At 48.7% G+C, this 26,029-nt stretch overlaps 2 protein-coding genes across 5 annotated transcripts in view; one reads left to right on the top strand and one right to left on the bottom strand.

Moving 5' to 3' along the window:
• Window positions 1-3,616: 3,616 nt before the first annotated feature.
• Window positions 3,617-26,029, bottom strand: part of LOC138651951 (beta-1,4-galactosyltransferase 3-like) — a 64,707-nt gene continuing 42,294 nt past the window's right edge. For 3 of the 4 annotated variants that reach the window (XM_069742599.1, XM_069742597.1, XM_069742598.1), the window contains exons 2-7: window positions 20,390-20,976; window positions 12,499-12,734; window positions 12,168-12,355; window positions 9,597-9,719; window positions 9,117-9,221; window positions 3,617-4,563 (exon numbers count right to left, since the gene is read on the bottom strand). In XM_069742599.1, the coding sequence (XP_069598700.1) occupies window positions 4,413-4,563; window positions 9,117-9,221; window positions 9,597-9,719; window positions 12,168-12,355; window positions 12,499-12,734; window positions 20,390-20,657 (1,071 nt within the window). In that variant the 5' untranslated portion in view covers window positions 20,658-20,976 and the 3' untranslated portion in view covers window positions 3,617-4,412. Of the gene's footprint in view, window positions 4,564-9,116; window positions 9,222-9,596; window positions 9,720-12,167; window positions 12,356-12,498; window positions 12,735-20,389; window positions 20,977-21,108; window positions 21,179-26,029 lie in introns of those variants that run through there. The other variant, XM_069742595.1, reaches the window with a different exon arrangement.
• On the top strand, window positions 23,425-25,281 carry LOC138651614 (spidroin-1-like). The gene has a single exon (XM_069741933.1). The coding sequence runs from the start codon at window positions 23,425-23,427 to the stop codon at window positions 25,279-25,281; it is 1,857 nt and encodes a 618-aa protein (XP_069598034.1).

Here is a 26,029-nt window from a genome sequence, read left to right as displayed (position 1 = left end):
TCACTGTGTACATACATTACATTACTGATCCTGAGTTACATCCTGTATTATACCCCAGAGCTGCACTCACTATTCTGCTGGTGCAGTCACTGTGTACATACATTACTTCTCCTGTTCTGTTACATTATTTCTTGGATAATAGATTCGATATCAGTTTTTCATCCAAGTCACCAGCAGAGCGCCATCGCCACCTACTGGCAGCAGAGTAGATACACAGTATACACACTGCACCAGGTCGGTGGTGCTCAGGGGGTTGTGTGGTAGTTGTAGTGTTCGGGTTCTGGTTCCTCTGGGCGCCAGAATTCCCCTTTGTATGATAAATAGCACATGGCAGCTTGGGGCGTGGGTACTTTTGCAGCGAGGTAAATTATTTCTGTATTCTGTGTTAGCGGTGTGCAGCATAATTTATGTGCACTGTCAGACGGTGTTAACTGTAGGTGTACCATGGCACCATTATTTCCGTATTCTGTAGGTGTTAGCTGTGTGCAGCATTATTTATGTGCACTGTCAGTCGGTGTTAACTGTAGGTGTACCACGGCAACATTATTTCTGTATTCTGTTAGCTGTGTGCAGCATTATTTATGTGCACTGTCAGTCGGTGTTAGCTGTAGGTGTACCATGGCACCATTATTTCCGTATTCTGTAGGTGTTAGCTGTGTGCAGCATTATTTATGTGCACTGTCAGACGGTGTTAACTGTAGGTATACCACAGCACCATTATTTCTGTATTCTGTGTTAGCTGTGTGCAGCATTATTTATGTGCACTGTCAGTCGGTGTTAACTGTAGGTATACCACGGCACCATTATTGCTGTATTCTGTAGGTGTTAGCTGTTTGCAGCATTATTTATGTGCACTGTCAGTCGGTGTTAGCTGTAGGTATACCACGGCACCATTATTGCTGTATTCTGTAGGTTAGCGGTGTGTAGCATTATTTATGTGCACTGTCAGTCGGTGTTAGCTGTAGGTATACCACAGCACCATTATTTCTGTATTGTTAGCTGTGTGCAGCATTATTTATGTGCACTGTCAGTCGGTGTTAGCTGTAGGTATACCACAGCACCATTATTTCTGTATTGTTAGCGTTGTGCAGCATTATTTATGTGCACTGTCAGTCGGTGTTAGCTGTAGGTATACCACAGCACCATTATTTCTGTATTGTTAGCTGTGTGCAGCATTATTTATGTGCACTGTCAGTCGGTGTTAGCTGTAGGTATACCACAGCACCATTATTTCCGTATTCTGTGTTAGCTGTGTGCAGCATTATTTATGTGCACCGACAGTCGTTGTTAGCTGTAGGTATTCCACGGCACCATTATTTCTGTATTCTGTGTTAGCTGTGTGCAGCATTATTTATGTGCACTGTCAGTCGGTGTTAGCTGTAGGTATACCACAGCACCATTATTTCCGTATTCTGTGTTAGCTGTGTGCAGCATTATTTATGTGCACCGACAGTCGTTGTTAGCTGTAGGTATTCCACGGCACCATTATTTCTGTATTCTGTGTTAGCGGTGTGCAGCATAATTTATGTGCACTGTCAGACGGTGTTAACTGTAGGTGTACCATGGCACCATTATTTCCGTATTCTGTAGGTGTTAGCTGTGTGCAGCATTATTTATGTGCACTGTCAGTCGGTGTTAACTGTAGGTGTACCACGGCAACATTATTTCTGTATTCTGTGTTAGCTGTGTGCAGCATTATTTATGTGCACTGTCAGTCGGTGTTAGCTGTAGGTGTACCATGGCACCATTATTTCCGTATTCTGTAGGTGTTAGCTGTGTGCAGCATTATTTATGTGCACTGTCAGACGGTGTTAACTGTAGGTATACCACAGCACCATTATTTCTGTATTCTGTAGGTGTTAGCTGTTTGCAGCATTATTTATGTGCACTGTCAGTCGGTGTTAGCTGTAGGTATACCACGGCACCATTATTGCTGTATTCTGTAGGTTAGCGGTGTGTAGCATTATTTATGTGCACTGTCAGTCGGTGTTAGCTGTAGGTATACCACAGCACCATTATTTCTGTATTGTTAGCTGTGTGCAGCATTATTTATGTGCACTGTCAGTCGGTGTTAGCTGTAGGTATACCACAGCACCATTATTTCTGTATTGTTAGCTGTGTGCAGCATTATTTATGTGCACTGTCAGTCGGTGTTAGCTGTAGGTATACCACAGCACCATTATTTCTGTATTGTTAGCGGTGTGCAGCATTATTTATGTGCACTGTCAGTCGGTGTTAGCTGTAGGTATACCACAGCACCATTATTTCTGTATTGTTAGCGGTGTGCAGCATTATTTATGTGCACTGTCAGTCAGTGTTAGCTGTAGGTATACCACAGCACCATTATTTCTGTATTGTTAGCGGTGTGCAGCATTATTTATGTGCACTGTCAGTCGGTGTTAGCTGTAGGTATACCACAGCACCATTATTTCTGTATTGTTAGCTGTGTGCAGCATTATTTATGTGCACTGTCAGTCAGTGTTAGCTGTAGGTATACCACAGCACCATTATTTCCGTATTCTGTGTTAGCTGTGTGCAGCATTATTTATGTGCACCGACAGTCGGTGTTAGCTGTAGGTATACCACAGCACCATTATTTCCGTATTCTGTGTTAGCTGTGTGCAGCATTATTTATGTGCACCGACAGTCGTTGTTAGCTGTAGGTATTCCACGGCACCATTATTTCTGTATTCTGTAGGTGTTAGCGGTGTGCAGCATTATTTATGTGCACTGTATGTTGACATTATTCAGTTCAGATTGAGGGCACTCGCCCATCCAGCACCAGTCTGCGTCCTTCCGTTACCAGTTATACTGGTTGTACCCACCACGCGATAATTTTATGCGATATTACACAACACTGTGTGGGTCTCGCACTGTCGGAACTGCTGCAGAGCTGTAATCGTACTTGGGAAAAGCAGAGAATTAATGGGTGCACATGCGAGCACTGAGCCGGCCAAACATTCGGGAGAGCTGGAGCCGTCACCTGGCGAAGCTCCCAGCGATGTCACAATGTGTCACCCACGTCCTGGCAGGGAGGCGCCGCCGCCACCGCCACAGGACAAGGTGCAGCCCTGGGACGTACAGAATCACTCACATGATGGTTCTCTGCCAGCGCTAGTGAAAAACAAAATCCCCCATCATCCGCACAAGACCCCAAGCCCTGTGAAGACAGAGTGGACAGGTAGAGGCGACCGACCCCATTATTCCCATCTGCGCTCCTACATCTCTCCTTGCTGTAGCACTGCTCATCCTGCGCCTCCTGGTTCATGAATACAATGGCAGGAGCTGCAGTGAAGACTGACACTAGGAAGCACCCAGTCCTTTATGTTGTACTGGTAGGCCTAGGCCACAGCGTGGCAGCGCGTCATATGTCGTCCTGATGAGACCCCACAATAGAGCAGTGCCCCCCTCCCACTTGATCAATTCAGTCTGGGGTACATTTTGGTACTATGTCCCAATTTTAGCCCGAATCCTAATTCGGAACCCCCCTCTAAGTGTAATGGTGTAGTCCATCAGCACATGCAACAAATGATAGGCAATACCAACTGATAACAAGTAATGGGGGGGGTGATGGGGTTTACAGACGAGTGTCCCGCTGTTCGACCGCAGCCCCGGGTCTAAGTATATATCTATTTATTTCAGAAATGATTCAGAATATTTTCACATTTCAAAAAAAGAGAAAGAAACAAAAAAAAAAAAAAAACCCAAACACCTAGCAAAAATTCATTCGCCGTGATTCTCAGGCCCAGACAAGTGTATGTATACATCTATACACATCCCACATGATAAATTGGCATTAAAAGGCACTTTGGGTTTGAAGTTAATACTGGTTATCGTTCCATTCAAGTGTCTGCACGTCCCTTTAACTACAAGGTCAAAGAATCTTAAAAAAACAGTTTTCGTTTTTCTTTTTTCTGCCCAGAGCAAAAAAAAAAAAAATAATAATGGAAACTCCAAGTCTGACGGCGTCAGTTCACTCAGATGATCCAATGAGATTCATGTTCGGAAAAGGAAAAAAAAGAAAAAAAAAAAAAAAAAAAGACAATCAACTTTTTTTCCCCTGTAAAATCCTTATTAAAAAGTGAAAAAAAAAGTGAAAGAAAGAAAGAAAAAATTGCACTTCTGGAAAATAGACGAATTCTCTTCTGGATGAAGGTGGTCCCCCCAAACGCTGGTCCTTTGCAGTTTTTAGCACAAGCACCGACCTCTGGCGGCGTCCAGGGAGTGGCGGATTTAGTGCGCTGACCTCTAGTGGTCAGGAGATGCCATGGCGGCCGCTCTTTGGTTTTGCAGTCATTGATTACAGTAGGAAATATATTGATATATTGCAATTATGGGTCCGCCATCCGCACAGGGGGCTTTTTTTAAGGTCAGGGTACAGCTAGTTGTCTCTCTGGCGGGGAGGGAGGGTCTCACGTTCGGGATCGCAGGTTTTTGTCTTTGCCGATGTCCACGGTGATGTTGGTGTAGAGGAGTGGCAGCTCTTTGGATAGGAGGGTATACTGCAGAGAGTTCATCCCGTCTTGTTTCCACGTCCGCCTCGTCTTCGCCAAGAGGTTAAACCTGAAACGAGAAGTGAATGAGACGACGGTGAGAAGGCGAAACTATAAAAAAAAAAAATAAAAAAAAAATAACCAAAACATAAATATAATGATAATAAAAATAAGAAAAAAAAATGATAAAAATAAAAAGATAACCAAAACATAAATATATTACAAAAAATAAAAGAAAAAAAAATTATAAAAAGAAAATAAAGATAACAAAGACAAATATAATAATAATAAAATAAAAAATAAAGATAAAAGATAAAAAAAAAAAAAAAAATTATAGAAAGAAAATAAAAAGATAACCAAAACAAAAAAATTATAAAAATAAAAAGATAACCAAAATATAAATATATTACAAAAAAAAAGAAAAAAAAATTATAAAAAGAAAATAAAGACAACGAAGACAAATATAATAATAATAAAAAAATAAAAATAAAAGATAACAAAAAATAAATTATAAAAAGAAAATAAAAAGGTAACCAAAACATAGATATAATGATAATAAAAAGAAAAAAAAATTATAAAGATAAAAAAAATTGTAAAAAGTAAACAAAAGATAACCAAAAACTAAAGAAAATAAAAAAATACATAAAGATAAAAAAAAAGCTAAAAACAAAAAAAATAAATTATAAAAAGAAAATAAAAAGATAGCAAACATAAATAACAATAACGTGACCGCGATGTTATCGAAGGTCCTTTGCTCAATGCATCCTTAGGAACGGAGACCGCCGCTTGCACCGCTGAGAGCGCGGGCCATCGGAGGGTAAGTATATCCCATATTTTTTATTTTTATTCTTTTTTTACATGGATATCGATCCCCGGGCCTAAAGGAGTCTCCTCTTCTTCAGACCCTGGGAACCATACATGATCGCTCTCTGCACCCGGCGTATAAGACGACCCCCGACTTTTGAGATGATTTTCAGGGGTTAAAAAGTCATCGTATACGCCAGAAAATACGGTACTTTATGTGCCCGTAGATCTGTACTCTGGATGGCAGCGCTGCGGAGGCATCACTTTGTTCTTGTGAATTTCGAATTTCTTGATCGTCGGCCTAAAACAACTTACTGACCTGACAGTCTCCAACAAAAATGAGGAAACAGTTACCAAACAATCAACAATGGAGAACGACTCCGGGGACTGAACTGCGAGTGAACGCTCCAAGTACCACATGTCCATGCAAAGAAGCTGGCGATAACTATGATTATTATAGCAGTTATATTCTTCTACTAGGGGCAGTATTATAGTAGCTATATTCTTGTATATAGGGGGAAGTATTATAGTAGTTATATTCTTGTATATAGGGGGAAGTATTATAGTAGTTATATTCTTGTACATAGGAGCAGTATTATAGTAGTTATATTCTTGTACATAGGGGCAGTATTATAGTAGTTATATTCTTGTACATAGGGGGCAGTATTATAGTAGTTACATTCTTGTACATAGGAGCAGTATTATAGTAGTTATATTCTTGTACATAGGGGCAGTATTATAGTAGTTATATTCTTGTACATAGGGAGCAGTATTATAGTAGTTATATTCTTGTACATAGGAGCAGTATTATAGTAGTTATATTCTTGTACATAGGAGCAGTATTATAGTAGTTATATTCCTGTACATAGGGGCAGTATTATAGTAGTTATATTCTTGTACATAGGGGCAGTATTATAGTAGTTACATTCTTGTACATAGGAGCAGTATTATAGTAGTTATATTCCTGTACATAGGGGCAGTATTATAGTAGTTATATTCTTGTACATAGGGGCAGTATTATAGTAGTTACATTCTTGTACATAGGAGCAGTATTATAGTAGTTACATTCTTGTACATAGGGGCAGTATTATAGTAGTTATATTCTTGTACATAGGGGCAGTATTATAGTAGTTACATTCTTGTACATAGGAGCAGTATTATAGTAGTTATATACTTGTACATAGGAGCAGTATTATAGTAGTTACATTCTTGTACATAGGAGCAGTATTATAGTAGTTATATACTTGTACATAGGAGCAGTATTATAGTAGTTATATTCTTGTACATAGGAGCGGTATTATAGTAGTTATATTCTTGTACATAGGGGCAGTATTATAGTAGTTATATTCTTGTACATAGGAGCAGTATTATAGTAGTTATATTCTTGTACATAGGAGCAGTATTATAGTAGTTATATTCCTGTACATAGGGGCAGTATTATAGTAGTTATATTCTTGTACATAGGGGCAGTATTATAGTAGTTACATTCTTGTACATAGGAGCAGTATTATAGTAGTTATATTCCTGTACATAGGGGCAGTATTATAGTAGTTATATTCTTGTACATAGGGGCAGTATTATAGTAGTTACATTCTTGTACATAGGAGCAGTATTATAGTAGTTACATTCTTGTACATAGGGGCAGTATTATAGTAGTTATATTCTTGTACATAGGGGCAGTATTATAGTAGTTACATTCTTGTACATAGGAGCAGTATTATAGTAGTTATATACTTGTACATAGGAGCAGTATTATAGTAGTTACATTCTTGTACATAGGAGCAGTATTATAGTAGTTATATACTTGTACATAGGAGCAGTATTATAGTAGTTATATTCTTGTATATAGGGAGCAGTATTATAGTAGTTATATTCTTGTACATAGGAGCAGTATTATAGTAGTTATATTATTGTGCATAGGAGCAGTATTATAGTACTTATATTCTAGTACATAGGGGCAGTATTATAGTAGTTATAGTCTTGTACATAGGAGCAGTATTATAGTAGTTATATTCTAGTACATAGGGGCAGTATTATAGTAGTTATAGTCTTGTACATAGCGGCAGTATTATAGTAGTTATATTCTAGTACATAGGGGCAGTATTATAGTAGTTATAGTCTTGTACATAGGGGGCAGTATTATAGTAGTTTTATTCTTGTACATAGGAGGCAGTATTATAGTAGTTGCGCACATGCTGGTCTGGAGTTTCCCACTTCATTTTCAGCATTCTGCGCATTTCGGGGCAGCGGTGTAGAGTGAGTTCGGAGTTTGCTTCTGTACATGCCTGCATGAGATGCCTTCTGGTTCCTGTAGTACTCTTACACAGGGTTACATTACTCGTGTGCATTCATTGTGTTGCTCAGAGCAGAGATCAGACGGTCACTGACATTACAATGTAGAAGCCGCTGCAGTCATGATGACAAATATATACAAAACCCCTATTTTGACCCATTCCAGGACACAACTAATTCCCTATTTCCTTTTTTTCATCCCCTTCGCTGAGCCATAACTCTTATTTTTCTGAGGTCTTAACTTTTTTTGCGGGACGAGTTGTGACAGTATTTTTTAATGAGACGGCGTTTTTATTGGTACCATTTTGGAATAAATAAGACATTTTGAACACTGTTTACAGCATTTTTTGTGGTATTACGGCATTAAAAAAAAACAAACCCGTAATTTTGGTTCTGGTTAAAATGTCATTATTGTTATATTTTGATATATTGGACTTTTCTGGTGATACCAAATTCTTTAATTAATTTTTACTGGGAGAAAAAAAAGGGCGAATGGAACTCACTTTTTTTTTTTTTTTAATCATTTTTCTGATGTAACCTATTTGTAAGGTCCCCTTAGAGGACTTGAACTTGCGAATGTCATATAGTAGAAATCACAGGTTTCCTTTGAAGCCGGTCCACATGGTGGGATTCTAGTGAGCGGCCGTGATGGCACGGAGGTCTTCAATACACCCCCAGCTGTCACAGCGACCTATCGACACCCAGCGATCACATCACGGCAGCGCTGATGGGCAAAGAGAGATGAGTCCCCATACTGGCACGCCGTTAATGCTGCTGTCAGACTTTATCGGTGGCATTTAACAAGTTAACAGTCACTCCACCCACGGCTGTGTCACCCCGTGAGCCATCTCCGTACACCCGCTACAGACTTGCGCCGCGCATGTACGGAGGATCTCGGTAGGAGCCGAGGAATCCACGCAGTCAGGAGCCGAGGAATCCCCGCAGTCAGGAGCCGAGGAATCCCCGCAGCCAGGAGCCGAGGAATCCCCGCAGTCAGGAGCCGAGGAATCTCCGCAGTCAGGAGCCGAGGAATCCCCGCAGTCAGGAGCCGAGGAACCCCGCAGTCAGGAGCCGAGGAACCCCGCAGTCAGGAGCCGAGGAACCCCCGCAGTCAGGAGCCGAGGAACCCCCGCAGTCAGGAGCCGAGGAACCCCCGCAGTCAGGAGCCGAGGAGTCCTCGCAGTCAGGAGCCGAGGAGTCCCCGCAGTCAGGAGCCGAGGAACCCCCGCAGTCAGGAGCCGAGGAGTCCCCGCAGTCAGGAGCCGAGGAATCCCCGCAGTCAGGAGCCGAGGAGTCCCCGCAGTCAGGAGCCGAGGAATCCCCGCAGTCAGGAGCCGAGGAATCCCCGCAGTCAGGAGCCGAGGAATCCCCGCAGTCAGGAGCCGAGGAATCCCCGCAGTCAGGAGCCGACAGCCGTGGGTGCCTACTTTTTTTGTGCCCAAAGATCTCCGTTTGCTCTCTGCAAACCCCTTTAATAGGAGAGGCCCCCACAGCCAGACCCCACTGGGCACACGGTCCGGATCTTACCTTTTAGGATTCTGTTCGTTTCCTTTGTCGTGTCCGTGTTTGATCATCTTATATCGCCCATGTCGTATGGACGGCCGAGAGATCAACATGCCACTGAGTGCCACCCTGGAAGGGGGGGGGAGAAGAAAGGCTGCGGTTATTAATTTTCGTGAACCAGTCCCTTAATTAGAAGCTTTATTCCCCCCATCAATATATAGATACAATGACGCCGCTCAAGCAACAATCGCGTATTAGGGAATTGCCGGTTGAGCTGCAGTGGACGGCCTCTGTCACTTTAAGATTTCCTGCGGAGTAATTCAGTCATCAGCACATGATGTGACACAATCTGCTGTGAATGCAGTTTTTCATTGTGTTTTATGGGTGGAGTCGGCAGAGATAAGCCTTCGCTGATTACGTGCGCACTGCCGATCCCTGGTGCTGCACACCTGGACGGGACGCGGTGATGGAGGAGGCGACTACAATCAGAAGACCCCATCTCACCTAACGGCGATGTCGTCGTCCTCACCGCCCCAACCCCAGTAGTTATTGGGAAAGCCATTCATCTTCATGTATTGTTCCGGGGTGAGAGCCGAGACCCCTCCGAAGTAAGTCTTGTAAGGCAACCTGTAGGGAGAAAGGTGCAGGTGGTCAGTGAGCGATTCCCAGAATGATGACGCCAGGTTTATCCTCTGCTGGACCGCCGATTCCACGGGGACTAAGACTATCTGATGTGTACGGGGGCTGCCAGACAACCCCGGGGCAAATGGAAAGGGACGTGGCTGGCAAAAGAGGGCAACCCGACAGGGCCCGGGAGGGGAGGAAACGGAAAGGGACAGGGCCCGGGAGTAGGGAAGGGAAGAAACGGAAAGAGACAGGGCTGGCAGAAGAGGGCAACCTGACTGGGCCGGGAGTAGGGAGGGGAGGAAACGGAAAGGGACGGGGCTGGCAGAAGAGGGCAACCCGACGGGGCCCGGGAGTAGGGAAGGGAAGAAACGGAAAGGGACGGGGCTGGCAGAAGAGGGCAATCCGACGGGGCCGGGAGTAGGGAAGGGAAGAAACGGAAAGGGACGGGGCTGGCAGAAGAGGGCAACCCGACTGGCTCAGGAGTAGGGAAGGGAAGAAACGGAAAGGGACGGGGCTGGCAGAAGAGGGCAACCCGACAGGGCCCGGGAGTAGGGAAGGGAAGAAACGGAAAGGGACGGGGCTGGCAGAAGAGGGCAACCCGACTGGCTCAGGAGTAGGGAGGGGAGGAAATGGAAAGGGACGGGGCCCGGGAGTAGGGAGGGGAGGAAATGAAAAGGGACGGGGCCTGGGAATAGGGAGGGGAGGAAATGGAAAGGGCCCGGGAGTAGGGAGGGGAGGAAATGGAAAGGGATGGGGCATGGGAGTAGGGAGGGGAGGAAATGGATGGGGCTGGCATAAGAAGGCAACCCGATGGGGCCCGGGAGTAGGGAAGGGAAGAAACGGAAAGGGACGGGGCTGGCATAAGAAGGCAACCCAACGGGCCGGGGAGTGGGGAGGGGAAGAAACGGAAAATGGACGAGGCCCGGGAGTAGGGAGGGAAGGAAACTGAAAGGGACGGGGCCCGGGAGTAGGGAAGGAAGGAAACGGAAAGGGACGGGGCTGGCAAAAGAGGGCAACCCGACGGGGCCTGGGAGTAGGGAAGGGAAGAAACTGGAAAATGGACAGGGCTGGCATAAGAAGGCAACCAGACTGGCCCAGGAGTAGGGCAACCAGACGGGGCCCGGGAGTAGGGAGGGGAGGAAATGGAAAATGGACGGGGCTGGGGGACGCATCAGGAAAGGGCAAACTGACAGGGGCCAGGGGTGGAAAAATAACAGTGAGGTGTTGTCCAGGAAAGGCAAACGGACAGAGGCGGAAAGGAGCAAACGGACAAAGCTGGGGGGAAAAAGGATGAAGGGGGGAGGAAAGGAACTGAGCCAGGACAAGGCCGGATGCAGGTGGGAAGGGGCAAATGGATGGAGGCGGGAAAGGGCAAACGGACAGAGGCGGGAAGGGTGGGTGGATGTTGGTTGATGGGGTCGGGAAGAGGAAACCGGACACAGGGCTGGGGGTTGTTCATGAAGGGGAAAACTGACGGGGACGAGGGGGCATCCAGGGAGCAGGGAAGGCAAATGGACGACAGTGTAAAGGCTTGGGGTGGGGATGGATGGGACCTGGAGGAGGTGTCAAAAGTATGGGAATGAGAGAGGGGGATGGGATACAGCCGGGGGCGTCCCCATCAGGGCACATACCCCTCTCCTCACTGAAAACACTTGCACACTTGCTAGGTATTATCAGCACTTCCATAGACGTGAATGTTGAAATGATAAAGAGCCGGATTATTCACCCCATTACGTAAAAAACCGCCGTCTGGATGAGTCACCTGATAACCCATCAGTGTTTTGCGGGCAACGTTCCTAGAAACGCAGCAATGACCGGACACTAGAAGACCAGCGGCCCCGATCTCACCACCTTGTCATCAGCAGCCACAACATACTGAAGACGGAGTAACCGGTGATTATGCTGTGCTTTACATTAAAGGGATGCGGTCACTAGGGAGTCATTATCGCCCTGATCTCCAGTGATGGGGATTCCCAGTCCTCTGCGAGTGGGAAAGTTCTGTAACTTCGGCTGCACGTTACTTTCGTTCTCGATAACATCTTTGGCGCCAACGATTCAGCTTCGTGCACAACTCCGGCCATCACATAGAGGATGCGATTCCGCCATATAAACCAACGTGCTGATGATTTAACACATGGCGGCGGCAATATCGGGAACCCATCTGCCTGTGCTGGCCCTGCCCTATAATAATAATCCTGAGAGGACTCCGCTGACCCTGCTCCAGTCTATACAGCAAAGTCAACTGCTGAAAACAGGAGCCGTCAGCCCACTTTGTGTGCAGAAGAGATCGTTAATGTAAAGTGAGCGTTGCCGGAGCGACCTGTCCCTTTAAAGAGTTTCGCCGCCTGCCAGAGTCGGGGAGACTTCTCTTGACCCTCATTGCTGATGGGGCCATCTACACATTGGTGGCAATTACGATCTAGTGAGCCTCGTCTCAGAGGCACCTACTTGTATCCAAACTTGTCCATGGCGATGGACGCGTGTTTCGGGAACCTGTCGCAGGTGTACAGGTTGCGGTCGTCCTCGGGAATGAGGTCCACGTCATGGAAGAACATGCAGTCCCAATCCTCGTCCTTCATGGCTTCTTTGAAGCCCACGTTCAGCAGCTTGGCCCGATTGAAGGTGGAATTCCCGGCCTGGAAAAATAAGGAGGAGCATGTAAGAAGGGGGCCCCAATATCAACACCTAAGAAAAAAAGGGGGTGCCCTAGTATATTGGTAATGCTTGGGGGTGGGTGGGGGTATTGTCTGGGGGTCCTCGGATGGGCACAGATCCCTACCTGGTGGATGATGTAGATGCCGTAGTTGAGCTGTTGCCTCTGCAGGAAGGGATGGAGAAAATACAGGAGGTATTTAAGGTGCTGCTCCCGGTTGCGGTGCGGGATGATGATGGCGGTCTTATGGGTAGATTCGCAGTCGGGGGGCTTGTACCGGCCTCCTCTGGTCACATACGGGTTCTTGTGGACCACGTCTTCGAATGTCAAAACGTCGGGCAACTGCACCCGGAGGGGTCCTCCTAGAGGCAAGAAGAGTATTAAATATGGCGCCGTATACGAGGGAGCGTTGTACATCAAAGCAGCGGCATGATCAATGAGTGGCTTCTCTGTACTCCAGTCACCTCCAAAGCTGCAGATGAGCAACTACAACTCCCACCCAGCACCTACTACTTCTCCATAGAATCAGCATGTCAGCGGAGGGCGGCTGCCCATGTGTAGTGCAGCTCTGAATGTGACTAGAGGAGAAGCCATGCAGTCAGCCTCGCTAGCCATGGAATAAATTAGGCTATTACTAGTCTCCGCTGGTTGCAGGCCACCGCTTCTTTATGGAGCCGCTGACATAATTAGCGCAGCCATTAGCCTCAATTACCCAAACACTACCCTCCTGGATGTGTTTTGGCTGCCGAGAGCGAGGGATGAGCTCCTGATGTGCAGGGTGACGCTCATCAGACAGGACCGCAAAGGGGCCGGCGGTGACCCCACAGGACCATTTCCTGACCCCATATCTCTCACAATTATATGTTGAGAAAGAAAAAGTCTAAGGAGGGAGGAACGGTCTGTACCGAGCCCGAGGAACGCCCCGAGGACACAAAACAAAGAATCCGGAGAAATCACAAGACTGAGTGACGGCAATCACACAGGACGTCATCACTGACATGGCCCGAGGACAGCAGCACGACAAAAGGACGGACGCAACAAGACTGCTGACGAGGTGAAGACACCGCACAAGATATTACTACAGATACACAATGAATGGTCAGGACCCGGATCTCCTCCCTCATCTCCATCACCCTACCCGTCCTCTCCACAGTGCGGCCCCCCTACATCTCCTCCCTCATCTCTAGCACCCTACCCGTCCTCTCCACAGTGCGGCCCCCCTACATCTCCTCCCTCATCTCTAGCACCCTACCCTTCCTCTCCACAGTGCGGCCCCCTATATCTCCTCCCTCATCTCTAGCACCCTACCCGTCCTCTCCACAGTGCGGCCCCCTACATCTCCTCCCTCATCTTCATCACCCTACCCGTCCTCTCCACAGTGCGGCCCCCCTACATCTCCTCCCTCATCTCTAGCACCCTACCTGTCCTCTCCACAGTGCGGCCCCCTATATCTCCTCCCTCATCTCTAGCACCCTACCTGTCCTCTCCACAGTGCGGCCCCCTATATCTCCTCCCTCATCTCTAGCACCCTACCCGTCCTCTCCACAGTGCGGCCCCCTATATCTCCTCCCTCATCTCTAGCACCCTACCCGTCCTCTCCACAGTGCGGCCCCCCTACATCTCCTCCCTCATCTCTAGCACCCTACCCATCCTCTCCACAGTGCGGCCCCCCTACATCTCCTCCCTCATCTCTATTTCCCTACCTGTCCTCTCCACAGTGCGGCCCCCCCTACATCTCCTCATCTTTAGCACCCTACCCGTCCTCTCCACAGTGTGGCCCCCCTACATCTCCTCCGTCATCTCTAGCACCGTACTCATCCTCTCCAGTGCCACCCCCCTAAATCTCCTCCTGCACTTTTATTATCCTACCTGTCCTCCCCACAATGTGGCCCCCCTACATCTCCTCCCTCATCTCTAGCACCCTACCCTTCCTCTCCACAGTGCGGCCCCCTATATCTCCTCCCTCATCTCTATCCCCCTACCTGTCCTCTCCACAGTGCGGCCCCCTATATCTCCTCCCTCATCTCTATTTCCCTACCCGTCCTCTCCACAGTGCGGCCCCCTATATCTCCTCCCTCATCTCTATCCCCCTACCTGTCCTCTCCACAGTGCGGCCCCCCTACATCTCCTCCCTCATCTCTAGCACCCTCCCCGTCCTCTCCATAGTGCGGCCCCCTATACCTCCTCCCTCATCTCTATCCCCCTACCCGTCCTCTCCACAGTGCGGCCCCCCTACATCTCCTCCCTCATCTCTATCCCCCTACCCGTCCTCTCCACAGTGCGGCCCTCCTACATCTCCTCCCTCATCTCTATCCCCCTACCCGTCCTCTCCACAGTGCGGCCCCCCTACATCTCCTCCCTCATCTCTATCCCCCTACCTGTCCTCTCCACAGTGTGGCCCCCCTACATCTCCTCCCTCATCTCTAGCACCGTACTCATCCTCTCCAGTGCCACCCCCCTAAATCTCCTCCTGCACTTTTATTATCCTACCTGTCCTCCCCACAATGTGGCCCCCCTACATTTCCTCCCTCATCTCTATCCCCCTACTTGTCCTCTCCACAATGTGGACCCCCTACATCTCCATCATTTCTGTTTATCGGCCTACCCGCTCAATACACTCTGCAAGCGACTTTCGACTAACCTCTGCAGTAATCCGTACCTCCTCCCACTCCCGACTCCAAGACTTCTCCTGCGTTGCACCAATCTTCTGGAATGCTCTACCCCACGAAATCAGAACTAACCACAATTTAGGGTATGTGCACACGTTGCAGATTTGCCTGCAGATTTTTCTGCACTAAATCCGCAGCTCTTGGCAGAAAACGCAGATGCGATTTTGGTGCGGTTTTTAATGCGGACATGGGAAACTGCTGCAGATCCACAGCGTCAAAAACGCTGAGGATCCCCGGTAAAAACCGCAACGTGTGCACATGGCCTTACACAGTTTTAGGTGCTCCCTCAAAACACATCTGTTCAGAGTGGCCTATCACATTCACTAATCAAAGTCCGTGTGTGTGAGAATAACCGTCCATCACAGTCCACCGCAGCCAACAGCACCACAAATACTGTCTGGACCAGATCATGCAACTGTATCCATCCCCCACTCCACCAACATGGCCGGACCATCATTGTAAATAGGACCCTCTACTCATTGTAGATTGTAAGTTCTCACAAGCAGTGGTGACTTTTATGCTTTAATTATTGTATCATTTTAAACGTTGATACTTATGACTGTTGTGTATGAGCTGCTAAACTGTAAAGAGGAGGAATATGATGACGCTATATAAATATTATTATAGCGAGAGCAGAAATGGAAAAGTGACATCCTGTACCATACTCCAGAGCGGCACTCACTATTCTGCTGGTGCAGTCACTGTGTACATACATTACATTACTGATCCTGAGTTACCTCCTGTATTATACCCCAGAGCTGCACTCACTATTCTGCTGGTGCAGTCACTGTGTACGTACATTACATTACTGATCCTGAGTTACATCCTGTATTATATCCCAGAGCTGCACTCACTATTCTGCTGGTGCAGTCACTGTGTACATACATTACATTACTGATCCTGAGTTACCTCCTGTATTATACCCCAGAGCTGCACTCACTATTCTGCTGGTGCAGTCACTGTGTACGTACATTACATTACTGATCCTGAGTTACATCCTGTATTATATCCCAGAGCTGCACTCACTATTCTGCTGGTGCAGTCACTGTGTACATACATTACATTACTGATCCTGAATTATACTCCAGAGCGGCACTCACTATTCTGCTGGTGCAGTCACTGTGTACATACATTACATTACTGATCCTGAGTTACATCCTGTATTATACTCCAGAGCTGCACTCACTATTCTGCTGGTGCAGTCACTGTGTACATACATTACATTACTGATCCTGAGTTACATCCTGTATTATACCCCAGAGCTGCACTCACTATTCTGCTGGTGCAGTCACTGTGTACATACATTACATTACTGATCCTGAGTTACCTCCTGTATTATACCCCAGAGCTGCACTCACTATTCTGCTGGTGCAGTCACTGTGTACATACATTACATTGCTGATCCTGAGTTACCTCCTGTATTATACTCCAGAGCTGCACTCACTATTCTGCTGGTGCAGTCAGTGTGTGCATACATTACATTACTGATCCTGAGTTACATCCTGTATTATACCCCAGAGCTGCACTCACTATTCTGCTGGTGCAGTCACTGTGTACATACATTACATTACTGATCCTGAGTTACCTCCTGTATTATACCCCAGAGCTGCACTCACTATTCTGCTGGTGCAGTCACTGTGTACGTACATTACATTACTGATCCTGAGTTACCTCCTGTATTATACTCCAGAGCTGCACTCACTATTCTGCTGGTGCAGTCACTGTATACATACATTACTGGTCCTGAGTTACATCCTGTATTATACTCCAGAGCTGCACTCACTATTCTGCTGGTGCAGTCACTGTGTACATACATTACATTACTGATCCTGAGTTACATCCTGTATTACACCCCAGAGCTGCACTCACTATTCTGCTGGTGCAGTCACTGTGTACATACATTACATTACTGATCCTGAGTTACATCCTGTATTATACTCCAGAGCTGCACTCACTATTCTGCTGGTGCAGTCACTATATACATACATTACATTACTGATCCTGAGTTACATCCTGTATTATACTCCAGAGCTGCACTCACTATTCTACTGGTGCAGTCACTGTGTACATACATTACATTACTGATCCTGAGTTACATCCTGTATTATACTCCAGAGCTGCACTCACTATTCTGCTGGTGCAGTCACTGTATACATACATTACATTACTAATCCTGAGTTACCTCCTGTATTATACCCCAGAGCTGCACTCACTATTCTGCTGGTGCAGTCACTGTGTACATACATTACATTACTGATCCTGAGTTACCTCCTGTATTATACTCCAGAGCTGCACTCACTATTCTGCTGGTGCAGTCACTGTGTACATACATTACATTACTGAATCCTGTATTACACCCCAGAGCTGCACTCACTATTCTGCTGGTGCAGTCACTGTGTACATACATTACATTACTAATCCTGAGTTACCTCCTGTATTATACTCCAGAGCTGCACTCACTATTCTGCTGGTGCAGTCACTGTGTGCATACATTACATTACTGATCCTGAGTTCCATCCTGTATTATACTCCAGAGCTGCACTCACTATTCTGCTGGTGCAGTCACTGTGTACATACATTACATTACTGATCCTGAGTTACATCCTGTATTATACCCCAGAGCTGCACTCACTATTCTGCTGGTGCAGTCACTGTGTACATACATTACATTACTGATCCTGAGTTACATCCTGTATTATACCCCAGAGCTGCACTCACTATTCTGCTGGTGCAGTCACTGTGTACATACATTACATTAATGATCCTGAGTTACATCCTGTATTATACCCCAGAGCTGCGCTCACTATTCTGCTGGTGCAGTCACTGTGTACATACATTATATTACTGATCCTGAGTTACATCCTGTATTATACCCCAGAGCTGCACTCACTATTCTAGTGGTGCAGTCACTGTGTACATACATTACATTACTGATCCTGAGTTACATCCTGTATTATACTCCAGAGCTGCGCTCACTATTCTGCTGGTGCAGTCACTGTGTACATACATTATATTACTGATCCTGAGTTACATCCTGTATTATACCCCAGAGCTGCACTCACTATTCTACTGGTGCAGTCACTGTGTACATACATTACATTACTGATCCTGAGTTACATCCTGTATTATACTCCAGAGCTGCACTCACTATTCTGCTGGTGCAGTCACTGTGTACATACATTACATTACTGATCCTGAGTTACATCCTGTATTATACCCCAGAGCTGCGCTCACTATTCTGCTGGTGCAATCACTGTGTACATACATTACATTACTGACCCTGAGTTACCTCCTGTATTATACTCCAGAGCTGCACTCACTATTCTGCTGGTGCAGTCACTGTGTACATACATTACATTACTGATCCTGTGCTGGTTGGAGGAGGTTCAGCTCTGTGGACCCCTATTTCTCAGGATCGGTGGGGTCTCGGTCCGATGAGGACACTAAGGTGTGAACGCCTCTATAATTGGATGTCGGAACCTTTCATCCACTCCGGATTTCGCCTATTATCACTTTCATCACCTCCGCTTGCTGCTAGTGAATTGCTCACTATAGTTATACACTGATACCTCCGGGCCAAGAACGCTCGATGCCGTCACAGTAGATGCCAATATTTGCAGAGATGGCGGGGAGGTCTGGACGGGCTGTGTGGGGTCAGGATGCGCCGTGTCGTCCCCCCACCCCAGACTTACACTAATGATACAGGGGTCCGGGCTGTCGGCTGAGGACATAAACCTGATTTTGGGTCATATACCCCCTGCCAGGAGCTCAGGATGTTCCAGGGGCCGGCATACCGTGTTCCCGGGTCAATCCTAAGAGGGATCAGCGGTGCCAGGAGCCGCGGATTATCGAATCTACCCCCCCCCCCCCCCCCCCCGGCTAGAACAATGCCGTATTCAGAAAGTTTGGATATTTCCAGAAGGGCGACATTAGCTCGGGGTGAGAGTTGACGACTGGATAATACCGCCATATGATGGCATAAATTATCCCAATTTGGGACTGGGACCCCCTGCAAACAGGACGACAACCCCTATAAAATGGATAAGGGACAAAAGTACCGAACATGAAAATACCCCTTTAAGTAAAGTTTGTTTAAAAAAAACTTTTGCAACTTTGTCATTCATTTTCGCGCCATTTCTAAAATCTCTGCTTGCTGTCACCTGTGCAGGTCTCGCCGCTGAGGGTTTGTTACAATGTCTCAAGCAGAGGATCGCATATCAGATAGAAGTGTAACAAACCCTCAGCTGCGAGAAGCATTAGGAGCATTCGGCCTCCGCAGTCTCCATTCGTTAAAAGCTAAAACAAAAAGTTTACTGGAAAGTTGTAGAACTTTTTACTCGGCAGCCAATCAGGGATCTCGCGTACTGCTGGCGTCATGGCGGCCATCGCTGAGCGGTTCTGCCAGTAGTAGGCATGTGACAGCCCTGATGTCACCGATTGGCTGCAGTGATCACATGACACTTCAGGGCATTGGAAACGCACGGATGCTCGCGTTTTTCTTTTTTTGAATTTTAGAACATCGGCTGTTCCTAAAAAATTTTTTTTTGGGGGGGGGACGGTCGTAAACCCCTTTAAGTGAAATTTAAAGGGTCAGAAGCAGGGAACTTGAATGAGTGCAGGTCAGATGATGTTTGATTGGGGCTCGGATGAAGAGGCCTTCACATAACCGTGGGAAAAAACCTGACCAACACCCCGATGATGCAAAAGTACCGGCGGCCCCGCCACTTCTGCACACAAAAGTCAACGAGAGCGCCGGCGCACGCCCCCGACCTGCACACCGCACACAATACGCAGGAGTTTCACCCCGGCTAAATAAACAGAAGCAGCGGATGAAGCCATGAAAACTGCATGAAAGAGCAAATATTGCAAAATTCTGCCTCCGGGCGGAAGGGTCAGGACGGGGGGGGGGGGGGGGGACTACAAGTCCCAGCAACCACCCTTCACCTGCATATATCATATACGGTATCTACAAGGCAGAGATGACCCCGGCAAGACCCTTCTGCGAAAATGACAGGGGCACTACCATCCTGAAGGGGGGGCTGTCCTCTCTAGGACCACCATGAAGGACAGCGGGGTCCCAGCCGGCCAAGATTAAAGGGTCCACAACCCTGACTGACTCTAAACTGATAGATATACATAGTTAATGAGTAACATGGGCACGTCCCTTTAAGGAATCACAAATGTAATCTATGGAGGGGGCACCGAATTAAAGGGGGTGGTCTTTCGCGAGACCCCTCCAGGTGGACTTGCCCCCCCAAGACGGCTCATAGGATTAATGTGAGGGGTCTTCACTAATCAGGCCAGTGTTATTTTATGCCCCCCCACAGACTAATTAATCAACCGCTTACCTATAAAAGGCGAGGTGTCGGGGCAGTACGGCAGCGGGTCGTCGCGCACGGTCTGCCTGGAGATCAGACTGAGGTTGGCGTAGACGTCGCCGGGGAAGGAAAGGTTCTGTGCGTTCAGCAGCGCCAGGGAGTGGGGTCCGTTTTTGTAAAAAATTCCGAAGAAATACGCCACCCGCTTCCGGTAACCTTCTCTGTACAGCAGCGCCATCACCACCAGCTGGACGCAGAGGAAGAGCATCAAGAACCTGATCTTGGCGATCACCATCATTCCGGAGAGAAAAAAAAAAAACACCCAAAAAAATTATACACAACAACCCTCCCCCGGTCCACGCGTCTTCTCCGGATTATAGTCTAGCGAGCGGCAAGTTTCTACTCGTCTCCCGACGGGAAAAGAGAAGAGGTGTCATCTCTCCTCACCGGGCGGCGGCATGCCAGGATGGGGAAATCTTCAAAAAAGAACTAAAAAGGATGCAAACATTTCGGAAGAGTGCAAAAAAAAAAAATATAAGGGTAAGGCACATGAGCTACGGTCCGCGCCGATTCATAGGGATCCAGGGCTGCAGAGGAACACGCTCAGATGTCGGCTCCTGCAAGAAATAAAGCAAATGCATGTTAGACAAGCGGGGCTGGGAGTTTGGAGGGGGGAGGAAGGGGGTCGAGATGCGCTTTTTTTTTGGGGGGGGGGGGGGGGAGAGGCGATGATGGACGCCCAGAATCACCTGAATGCTGGATGCAGCCAGATTCCGCGAGCTTGTGGCGATCACTAGGAAGTGAAGCCCAAACTGAGAGGAGAGGGAGGCGAGGAGTAAAAGGGAGAGGGAGGCGAGGAGGAGTGGTGCCAGCAATTGGGCAACGAGTGGGGAGGGAGCGGGGCCCGAGCACAAAAAGCTCGAAGAACAAAAGCAAAATTCCTGCGGCCAAAGAAAGAAATAGGCCGACGCGTTTCATACCTCACAGCTGCTTAAAGGGGATTTGCATCCTTGTGATGGGGGGGCCGTTCAGAAGGTCGGACCTGTACCCACCTGTTAGACCCGACGAGCTCGACCACAGGGGAAAAGGGGGCGCAATTACAAGCCGTCACATAAGGACAAACGTTTTCTAAAAAAGTTCTACAACTTTTCGATACACATTGGCCTCAATTCAACATTCCGTTTGCACTTTTAGAATTGTTTTATTTGTTTCTTTTGTTTGTTTATTATGTTTGTGTTCCAATTTCTTACGGCCATTTTATTTATTTATTTTTTAGGTTTGTTCGATGACATTGGGGTACGGACTATTTCATTATCCAAATGTTTTTTTTTTGATCAATTCATCAATTGAGACTATTTAAAACAACAACAAAAAAAAAGGGGGCGAATTGTTTCTGGGTTTGTAGCACAGAATTTGGCTCATGAATATTGAGCCAAATAAAAAAAAAAAAATGTTACATTTGTGCCTTTTAAAAGCAAAAAGTCATATATAAAAAGTTGGAAAAATTTGAGCAAAAAAATTTCAGGTGTAGATAAAAATCCCAACATGAGGGGGGTTGTGGGGGGACTGGAGAACATTTGTGCTAGTAATGTGCTATTTTTATATTTTTATTTATTTTATTATTATTTCTTTTATTTTTATTTAATTTTAGAAGTCGCAATTGAATTAGCTGCAAACATCAGGGGGGGAAAAAAAACAACAACCCGCGACCACAATGAAATATGCTGGCGCTTTATAAATAAAAAGAAAAATATTATAAATAAAATTATTTAAATTAATGGCCATCCAAAACACAAAATTATACATATACATACATACATACATACATATACATACATATACATACATATATATATTATATTATATATATATATATATATATATATATATATTACATATATATATATATATATATATATATATATATATATATATATATATATATATATATTATAAAAATGGACAAATGCAAAAATGAATATGTGAATATTTCTACTCTCTGACAGCAAGCAGAGATGGTGACGAATTCAAGTGAAGATTATTGGGAAGTTGTAAAGGTGACTGCAGCTGGAGATTTGCGTTCATAGAGCAAAATGTAAAACGGTACAATGTAAATAAAAGAGGATGAAACCTGGATTGGGGGAGGGGTGGCGCCTATTAATTGTGTGGAGATTACAGAGAGGAACCATTGCTCCTGACCTGGTTCCCCCCCCATGGATTCTTATTTAAATAGCTGGCGTGTAATACCACAGTCAACCACTAGTGGCCACTGCAGGGAGGACCACTTTTTGCTCTTTGCTCACGGTTATTCGACAGGCTGCAGTTGGTGATGGTCTCGGCCACGTGGACCCCACGCGTCGGCTTTCTCGTGGTGGAAGATGATCTATTATCTAGGAATTTATCAAGATGTAGCAAAGGGTCACAAAACTGCAAATTAGCTGCTAAACTGTTCATGGCCGAGCGGAGCTGAACAATCGCAGCGCGCGGCCATGCCAGGTATTCGGTGTCACCTGCCAGATGGCATCGTGTGATAGACCGAGGAGGAAGAGAAAGTGCCATACACATCATCAGAGCCGCCAAAAAGGAGGAAATAACGGCGCAGACAATGAGACGGAGCACGATGAGGAAGGAACAGCAGCCGGGGGCACGCAGCGACTAAAGGCCCTAAAAAACTACTAAAGGCAGCTGGGAGAGAAGCCGAAGCTTAGGACCCTCGAAATACCGCCGATGGCACGAGCGTCGCTGGAAAGCCAGAAAAGAAGGAGCCGAGGGAGATAATGGCGTAGAAGTCCGTGTAGGAAGGAAGGCTTTGGCCGTGTTCTCACAAGACCAGGGACCAGTACCGGGAAGCAGCAGGGGCGGCATGGACCAGAGGAGGCAACAGGGGCCAGTGCGGGAAGCAGCCGGGGGCGACGGGGACCAGAAGAGGCAACAGGGGCCAGTGCGGGAAGCAGCAGGGGCGGCATGGACCAGAGGAGGCAACAGGGGCCAGTGCGGGAAGCAGCCGGGGGCGACGGGGACCAGAAGAGGCAACAGGGGCCAGTGCGGGAAGCAGCAGGGGCGGCATGGACCAGAGGAGGCAACAGGGGCCAGTGCGGGAAGCAGCCGGGGGCGACGGGGACCAGAAGAGGCAACAGGGGCCAGTGCGGGAAGCAGCAGGGGCGGCATGGACCAGAGGAGGCAACAGGGGCCAGTGCGGGAAGCAGCCGGGGGCGACGGGGACCAGAGGAGGCAACAGGGGCCAGTGCGGGAAGCAGCCGGGGGCGACGGGGACCAGAGGAGGCAACAGGGGCCAGTGCGGGAAGCAGCGGGGGCGACGGGGACCAGCGGAGGCGACAGGGGCCAGTGCGGGAAGCAGCCGGGGGCGACGGGGACCAGAGGAGGCAACAGGGGCCAGTGCGGGAAGCAGCCAGGGGCGACGGGGACCAGAGGAGGCAACAGGGGCCAGTGCGGGAAGCAGCAGGGGCGGCATGGACCAGAGGAGGCAACAGGGGCCGGTGCGGGAAGCAGCCGGGGGCGACGGGGACCAGAGGAGGCAACAGGGGCCAATGCGGGAAGCAGCAGGGGCGGCATGGACCAGAGGAGGCAACAGGGGCCAGTGCGGGAAGCAGCCGGGGGCGACGGGGACCAGAGGAGGCAACAGGGGCCAGTGCGGGAAGCAGCCGGGGGCGACGGGGACCAGAGGAGGCAACAGGGGCCAGTGCGGGAAGCAGCCGGGGGCGACGGGGACCAGAGGAGGCAACAGGGGCCAGTGCGGGAAGCAGCCGGGGGCGACGGGGACCAGAGGAGGCAACAGGGGCCAGTGCGGGAAGCAGCGGGGGGCGACGGGGACCAGAGGAGGCAACAGGGGCCAGTGCGGGAAGCAGCCGGGGCGACGGGGACCAGAGGAGGCAACAGGGGCCAGTGCGGGAAGCAGCGGGGGCGACGAGGACCAGAGGAGGCAACAGGGGCCAGTGCGGGAAGCAGCCGGGGGCGACGGGGACCAGAGGAGGCAACAGGGGCCAGTGCGGGAAGCAGCAGGGGCGGCATGGACCAGAGGAGGCAACAGGGGCCAGTGCGGGAAGCAGCCTGGGGCGACGGGGACCAGAGGAGGCAACAAGGGCCAGTGCGAGAAGCAGCGGGGGCGACGGGGACCAGAGGAGGCAACAGGGGCCAGTGCGGGAAGCAGCAGGGGCGGCATGGACCAGAGGAGGCAACAGGGGCCAGTGCGGGAAGCAGCCGGGGGCGACGGGGACCAGAGGAGGCAACAGGGGCCAGTGCGGGAAGCAGCGGGGGCGACGGGGACCAGAGGAGGCAACAGGGGCCAGTGCGGGAAGCAGCAGGGGCGGCATGGACCAGAGGAGGCAACAGGGGCCAGTGCGGGAAGCAGCCGGGGGCGACGGGGACCAGAGGAGGCAACAGGGGCCAGTGCGGGAAGCAGCCGGGGGCGACGGGGACCAGAGGAGGCAACAAGGGCCAGTGCGGGAAGCAGCAGGGGCGGCATTGACCAGAGGAGGCAACAGGGGCCAGTGCGGGAAGCAGCCGGGGGCGACGGGGACCAGAGGAGGCAACAGGGGCCAGTGCGGGAAGCAGCCGGGGGCGACGGGGATCAGCGGAGGCAACAGGGGCCAGTGCGGGAAGCAGCCGGGGGCGACGGGGACCAGAGGAGGCAACAAGGGCCAGTGCGGGAAGCGGCCGGGGGTGACGGGGACCAGAGGAGGCGACAGGGGCCAATGCGGGAAGCAGCGGGGGCGACGGGGACCAGCGGAGGCAACAGGGGCCAATGTGGGAAGCAGCGGGGGCGACGGGGACCAGCGGAGGCGACAGGGGCCAGTGCGGGAAGCAGTGGGGGGCGACGGGGACCAGCGGAGGCAACAGGGGCCAATGCGGGAAGCAGCGGGGGCGACGGGGACCAGCGGAGGCGACATGGGCCAGTGCCGTGAAGCAGCGGGGGCAACAAGGCTAAGTGTCAGGTCCAATTCTTTTTATTTCCTTTAGGCCGGGGACACACAACGTATAAAAAAAGGTCCGTTTTTGACGGACGAGAATCGCACAAATGTTACCAAAACAGTGATCCGTGTGCAGTGCGAGGATGCGATTTGCTCGCATCCAATGATCCGTTTGGCATCCGTGTGACATCCGTATGGCGAGATTTTCTCACACACTTGCAAAATGAGCAAATAATGGCTGAGCCTTTCCTGTCACCTGCTCAATGCCTGAGAATTTCTCGCAAGTCACACTGATGGTCCGTGTGTGCTGCGCTATTTTTTCTCACCCCCATAGACTCCTTGGCAATTCTCGGCCGAGATACGCTGACAATCGCAGCATGCTGCGATTTCACTCGGATCCTGAATACGGCCGAGAAAATATCGGATGATGGGAGCTGCCCCATAGATTAACATTGGGACGAGTGCGATGCGATTTTTTATCGCATTGCACTCGTCCATATTACGGTCTAGTGTGACCCCGGCCTTATTAATGACCTTGTGGATGGATCGAGAGCCTCAGCTTTCACTGAAGACACAAAAGTTTGTATGATAAAAATGGAGGTAGACGTATAATAAAACAGAACAACCTGGATAAGACAGATGTAGAGTAACACACGGCGGACGGAGTAACTATTGCTGGATGTACTGATATTGGAAATATACTCGGGACCACAGAACGGGAGATTCTGGCTACAACAAACTA

The sequence above is a fragment of the Ranitomeya imitator genome, chromosome 10 (genome assembly GCF_032444005.1).
Source record: "Ranitomeya imitator isolate aRanImi1 chromosome 10, aRanImi1.pri, whole genome shotgun sequence".
Lineage (NCBI taxonomy): Eukaryota > Metazoa > Chordata > Amphibia > Anura > Dendrobatidae > Ranitomeya > Ranitomeya imitator.
Note: the sequence above shows the minus strand (reverse complement) of the source record. Positions and strands in the feature narration are given on the sequence as shown.

Coding starts and splice junctions, on each gene's coding strand:
- LOC138651614 (XM_069741933.1), top strand. CDS start 23,425: ATGGACCAGAGGAGGCAACAGGGGCCAGTGCGGGAAGCAGCCGGGGGC.